At 39.4% G+C, this 7,109-nt stretch overlaps 1 protein-coding gene across 1 annotated transcript in view; it reads right to left on the minus strand.

Annotated features, from left to right (window-relative positions):
• Positions 1-6,433, minus strand: part of LOC125634523 (gap junction beta-6 protein) — a 76,533-nt gene extending 70,100 nt beyond the window's left edge. The window contains exon 1 of the mRNA XM_048845393.2: positions 6,332-6,433. Coding sequence (XP_048701350.1) covers positions 6,332-6,336 — 5 coding nt within the window. The 5' untranslated portion in view covers positions 6,337-6,433. The remainder of the gene's footprint in view (positions 1-6,331) is intronic.
• Between the last annotated feature and the right edge of the window lie 676 nt (positions 6,434-7,109).

Consider the following 7,109-nt stretch of genomic DNA (forward strand, 5'->3'; position numbering starts at 1 on the left):
TAAACATCTGATGAAGTGAGCTGTAGCTCACGAAAGCTCATGCTCAAATAAATTGGTTAGTCTCTAAGGTGCCACAAGTACTCCTTTTCTTTTTGCGAATCCTGAGAGAGGACTTGTGTACTACTTCAACATAAATAACTACAGTGCAATCATAATCAATAATAATTAAAAGAACCAAAATTTTTATTATCAGTTGATAAATATATTAATGGATTATTTCCCCTTAACATAAAGTAACAAAAATAATATATAAGAATAACCCAGGGGTCAAAGATAAGGTTGTGCTGCTGTGATTAAATATGTTTATCTTTGCAGTGGATAAGAATAATGTATTTATGTGGGGACTGTACCATTTATGATGTCCTTAACTATTAATTTCCTTGCCTTTAATAGCTATATTTTGCAAAAGAAGTAATGTATAACTACACTGTTGTCATTTAGCAACCTTAACTTTTTCAAAATTAATGTTTTAGGTTTCTATATATATATAAAGTCATCCTTAACCACTGATACATATTGGGGGGGGGGGGGAGAGGACGGAAGCTGTTGCTTTTAATTCCTTTTTCCTAGTGAAAAAAAATCAAGATATAGTTCTGATTTACAGAATTATACAATTCTGTTTTACATAACACCATTGACTGCAGAACTCTGGGTTCCACACAAACCCTTCCCACTGACCCATGGAGTGCATTTTCCCACAGTGTTCTGGGTTTTAAATGACATTGCACTGTAGATATAGGAAAAACCTAGTTCTGATACTATAACGTGGCAGATACAGATCTGTGCCACTCCACAGAACTGCAGACTATACTGTAATGGAGGCCAAAAGAGAATTTGCTTTTCACAGCACATGAAGATTTTTTAATTATCACTTTACAATATTTTCTTTCCAACTTAACAAATAGCTACCTATACCTCAAGGAGGATTAGCCACATGTGCTGTTTTAAGAACTCAGCCATCTGAGCTATCTGTGTGTATAAAAAGTCTTAAAAATACATGAAACATGAGGAAAGTATGTATGGTTCCTGCATGCCTAATTCAAAAACAGCTGAATTGACCCAACTTTCCACACACAAATAACTGTTTAGTGAGGATCAGGTATATAAAGTTTCAGTTTAAAAAGAGACATTTAAGAAAAAGTGACAAGAGGAGGTTATAATGAAAGTTGAGTTGTAGCTTTGCTATGCAGTTTCTCCCCATTTGGTATCCAAAAGCAACGTACAACCTGTGGTTTCACAAGCTAACATGCCCCATATGAAAATGCCCAAGGTTTCCACTGCGTGGGCTGCATAACTGAAGCACAGTGAAACCGTAACACACATTTTCACTAATGGCAGCCGTTCAAATTCAAGTATTAACAAACAGTTCTTGGGAAAGTTAAAATCGATTTGTTCCTTCTTTATAACAACTCTTCAACTCTACCCAGTTCCCTGGAACACTTCACCAAAGGCCAGTTCCATTTTGTAAGAAACAAAACTTCGTAAGTAATGCAGGACAAATGGCAAAGCTCTCACTTGGAGGTGGGCCAGTCCCAGAGTGACTCTCTCATCATCATATCACTGGGCTGCAAGAAGCGTGACCCACATTATTATTTTTATTTACTCTTTATGGCAGCACTCACAATGTGCTGGTACTTTCCAGACATGCCTGGTCCCACATGGAAAGCATTTATGGTTATAACTTTGCCAGAAGGCAAACAAAATCGGATGTTAAAGTTTTAACAGATCCCATGATAAAACAGAATTTTCACCAGGGGATTTACTAAAGTTATGTCTACACTAGAGAGCTGACAGTGGAACAACTACCGATGCAGCTGCGCCACTGTAAGATCGCTTGTGTAGCTGCTCTGTGCTGATGGGAGAGAGCTCACCCACCATCTTAATTAAACCACCCCCAAAGAGCGGCGGTAGGTGAAGGTGCTGTGGATACACAAGACCTCTAAAAAATCATACCCTGGGTATCTACAGCTGGACACTCAAAAACTGAGGCATCCAAAATCAGAGGCCACTTTTGAAAATTTGGTCCCCAGTCACTTGCCCCTGGTCACCAATAAGCTAGTCGAAGAGATGGGAATAGAATCCTGGTGTCCCCACTAACCAGAGCAATACTGAGTGAACGAGCAATACTGAGGCCTTGTCCACACTATACAGGCTCTGCTGATACAACTATATTGGTATAGCACTACCCGCAGAGCCCCTTAATGTAGACTCAGTGCATGTCAACAGGAGAAGGCATGCTGCCAGTAGAGTAATGCCACCTCCTCCCTGAATGACGTACGCTATGCTGGTAGAAGCCCTGTTGTATCTGGCATAGCTGGGTCTACACTGTGGGTTTTACTACCACAGCTATATCAGCTAGGGGTGTGGCTTTTTCTCACCCCCCTGACGGACACAGCAATGCCAACAAAACTTTGTACTGCACACCTGTACAACTGCTGAGTGATTGTCACTGCTTGCAATGCAGTCTTACCAATGGGGCACGTAACCACCACAACCTTTCCTGCTTTTTTGAACTGTATTGCATAGGCCCAACATTACACCTCTTCCGAAGCACAGTATGTCACCATCACTGCAGAGGAGAGGGTTTTCTGGGACCGATCCTAACAGAATGTGCTCTCCTGTGATGCCACAGCAATATGAAAGGAGGAGGATTGAGAAGGTAGCAACACTGGGGAGGAATTTTCTGAATTTAAAGGGATATTAAGAAAATGTTTCATAAAGGTGAACAGCGCCATATGCAAACCCCCCCAAAAACTAAACTTTATGCATTTTCCATTGAATTGTACAGAGGTGCACCTTTACCCGCAGTGCAAGAGGCCCTGAAAATATGCAGAATGAGACATGCCTTTCCCACACTATAAAAAGTGTAACCAGCCAATTCTTGGTGTGCTATATACACAGGGCTGTCAACCCACCTGCATTGGTCAAGGCTTCACCTGCAGCTGCCCTCCAGTCATCCACAATCAGATCAGAGCCTGAAACTGTTTTAAGAGTGGCTCAAGATAACATATCAGAGTATGTAAATCATGAATGCAAAAAACAAATTCTTGGTTTCAGCTCATTCAAGGTCACCTTGTTTTGCGTCTAATGTGCCCCAATGCAGGACACTGACATTTTTTTCTCCATTTTTTTGTCAAACTACCAGTATTGTCCTGTTTTACATTTAATATACAGATTATTTTCTGATCTCCAGTTTGGAGTCTCATTCTCTATTGCGCTGCACCTGTGCATAGTGTGTGTATCTACTCTTCATCATATGCACCTGTATCTACTTTTCTGATTTGATAGCATTGTACAATACAAGGAACAAGGCAGTGGAAACTCAGGCCTCCGTAACACCTTCCCCAGTGGGATTCTGTAGGTAACATTTCATTTCCTTACTAATATTAGGCTATTCAGCTAAGTCTTCTCTCCGGAGTTTTGCTCTTGTGCAGTTTGGTTATCTACATTTAAGTGCACATACCTGAGTTCAGATTGTTCCTCTCTCTCCTATACATAGACAATAAATTATAAGGATCAATACAACTCCTTCCATTTGATCCTCACATCTAAAATGAGCTGTCTGTGAGACTTACTAAAGTGTTAGTTTTCCAAATCAGAGACACATATAGGAAACCCTCCCTCTTGGAAGGGTGGAGCAAAATTGGATCAATAATTTTCAGGACAAGAAACACTGATCAAGCTAAAACTGGCTTTAATTGGCAGCCTATCAAGCTGTACCATTGTCTAAGTCTTATTAGTGGTCACTCAAAGCTGGGAGGATTTTTTCCCTACCTTTGAAATTACTGAAGAAACCTGAAAGAAATCCTTATCAAATGGCTTGATCCAAAACCCACTGAAGTCAATGGGAGCCCTCCCATTGATTCCAGTGTATGTCTTTCCATTGTCTTCAATGGACTTTGGATTAGGACCCATCCCTACAATGGAAAAACCCATTGAGCAGTATAAGTGAGGGGCAAATACGTCAGCACAAAATAGGGTGACCAGAGTCCCAATTTTATAGGGACAGTCCTGATTTTTGGGTCTTTTTCTTATATAGGCTCCTATTACTCCCCCCTCCCGCCGCAATTTTTCACATTTGCTGCCTGGTCACCCTAGCACAAAATGTGAGCTGGATCTTGTAAAGTAAGAGTTAACCCACACAGCCAAATGACCACTTCAAGTGGTAGGCAGTAAAACCAAATTCCACTGCATATTTATTTAGTTTAGTTAACGGGACTTCTGTAAGGGCTCTGTAGTCTTTGCACTAGTTCATAACAACATATCATAAAGCTTAAATGGTATTAGCAAAGACAAATTATTCATGCTTACATTTCCAGATCTTTGTCCCTATGGAAACTAGTGCATACAACATTATACCTCTATTTATGTAAGGTTACTGCAATTACATGCATTAGGGGAATTTACCTGATTACATGCCGCCCGTGAACTGTAAGCATGACATGTCATTGCACGCACAACTGGGGCTGACCAGGGCTTCTACCTGCTGAAAATCTGAACCTTAAGCTTATCTTATTTTGACTCAAATTATTTTTTAAAAGTTTTATAAACCATAACTATAGTTCTGGTTTCTAATGTATACAGGACATCAGGTACACCGTCCCCCAGCCTACAAGAAGAGGTACATAGGGTAATACATCATTTATTAACGTTAGGATAGCCAAATTCATCACCAGGCGCTCATAACATAACTGTCAAATTACAACTATGATGCAACACTAATTACACAAATTTACCAGCAGGTTTTTATTTGCATCTATTCACACCCAAACCTTTATTTTAGTTTAGATTTCATAACTGTTATTTGGAAATTAAACTCCTCGGACAGTGTACGCTTGGGACAAAAGGGCAAATAAAAACAACATTAATCTGCTTCTTCAAAGAAAACCTGACATTTCTAATACCTATTCCTTTGGATGTTCATGGCTTAAATATTCTATATATACTATATTTAAGCCACTTCCTTGAACATTCAAAGGGATAGGTAATAGAGACATTAGATTTTCTTTGAAGAAGCAGATTAATATTATTTGTTATTTATCTTTTTGTCCCCAGTTTACACATACCATGGAGTTTAATTTCTAAATAGACGTTATGCAATCTAAACTAAAATAAAGGTTTGGGTGTGAATACATATTCCACCCTTTCAAAATAAAGCAGGGAACAATTCTTCTAATAGTTTATGTAACATACTGAAGCTATAATTTGAACATGGATTAAAACAAAACATATAAACTGGTAAAACTAAGAAAAATTCAATGCAGTGAAGAAATGAATTAATGAATGATGTAGAATTACAGTGATTGCATTTTTTAAATAATACTATCCCAAGTTGGCTCAGAATCACTCACCTTCTTTCTTGCACTTACATAAAAAGATGTATAGTGGCAATTGGGACATTTATAATAGTTGGGAGGGGGGGTTGTTTGTTTGTTGTGATTGTTCAGAAAAGAGAACTGGGAGTATGATTTTGTTTTGGTGGTAGTAGATTGTAAGTGACTTAGACAATTGCTATCTATTTACATAATACCCATTAATATTACACAGCCATATTAGGTTTGTTAAACATGAATTGTTATGTAGGTATGTGGATTACACTCAATACACAGCTCAGGTACAATTTATAAACACATTTGTATATTACCTTAAGAAAACTCCCTGATGGGATGGAAGGAAGGGCAGTAATTAGATTAGAATTATTTTAATGAAATTGATTCCTTCCATCAGAGTTAATTTCAGAGCCAGGATTTTCACCCAATCCAGGCCTCATCATTTGCTTTTCCTCCAGCTGGGACACCCTGGTGTGCTGTCCCAGCAGAGAACTGCTAGTAGTATTAACAGTAGATACTAGAAGTTCTATAAACATTTAGTTCTGGGAAAAGCACTTGGTGGTGGAGAGCATGGGGAAGGGGGAAAGGAATGGGAAAAAGGAAAAGAAAACAGGGGCAAGAGAAAAATCAGAAAAGAATGTTTCCTGGCAGTGGAAGGAGCTCATTAGCCTGAGCCCTGAAAAGCCACTTCAGACACTGGGAATCGGCAGGGGTGACAGGCGATTTGATTTAAGGTAAGAAAATAAATGGAGCCTAAATGTTACTTTTAGAATTTGTTCCTCCTACCGGTAGCCACTTATGTGACATAGCCCCATGCTGAAAAATCTCTGAAAGCAGGGAACAATTCTTCTAATAGTGTATGTAACATACTGAAGCTATCATTTGAATATGGATTAAAACATAGGGAAAGTAACCCTGCTCTAGGATGGAAGTTAGTTTGGTTATTTCCACACAAAAACCCACCTTTACACAGAGTTTCCCTAGAAGCAGAGAAGTCCTACCTCATAGAAGATCTTCTCTTCTCCACAGCAGTCTTCGGGTGTCTCTGGAAAGATGTGTCTTCCGATGGGGTAGTGACAATAGGATATCTCTTCTCCGTCCTCTGACTTGCTCCCAGTGTTCTGGCTGATAGGGGAAGGGAGGAGAAAGGGGAGATGCTAATTCCAATGCGAATACAGCATTTATCACTTACTGGCCAGTTGCACCCTCAGGGGATTACCATAGCATGGTGCAGGGCACTTACTACAAGGGCTTTCCTATTGAGAAAAGTTGCAAGAGTTTAACTAACTCAATTCAAAATCTATCTAGTAAATGCTCTTAAGCCAGTTTATCCTTTCCTAAAATCAGTTTGTCTTGCATTGGTAACTGACCAATTTAAGAAAAACTAGCGAAAGCAAGGGTTAAAATGGTGTAAGTGTATCTACAGGAATGCATCTCAGTTGATTTAGTTAAACCAGTGAAACTTTTCTAATATAAACCAGGCCAAAATCAGGTGAAGCTTTGCTATGAGTGGAGTGAAAATCCCAGGGAATGGGTATAGAAGAATTCTCAAAATTCATTTCATTCCCCTCTAAGGCGAGTTTCCCTAAACCCAGGCTTCTAAAAGGGGCTGGAAGAAAATAGGTTTCAGAGTAACAGCCGTGTTAGTCTGTATTCGCAAAAAGAAAAGGAGTACTTGTGGCACCTTAGAGACTAACAAATTTATTTGAGCATGAGCTTTCGTGAGCCACAGCTCACTTCATCGGATGCGGGGTGAGGGGGTGAGAGAACCTGGATTTG

The sequence above is a fragment of the Caretta caretta genome, chromosome 1 (assembly GCF_965140235.1).
Source record: "Caretta caretta isolate rCarCar2 chromosome 1, rCarCar1.hap1, whole genome shotgun sequence".
In the NCBI taxonomy this organism is placed as follows: domain Eukaryota; kingdom Metazoa; phylum Chordata; order Testudines; family Cheloniidae; genus Caretta; species Caretta caretta.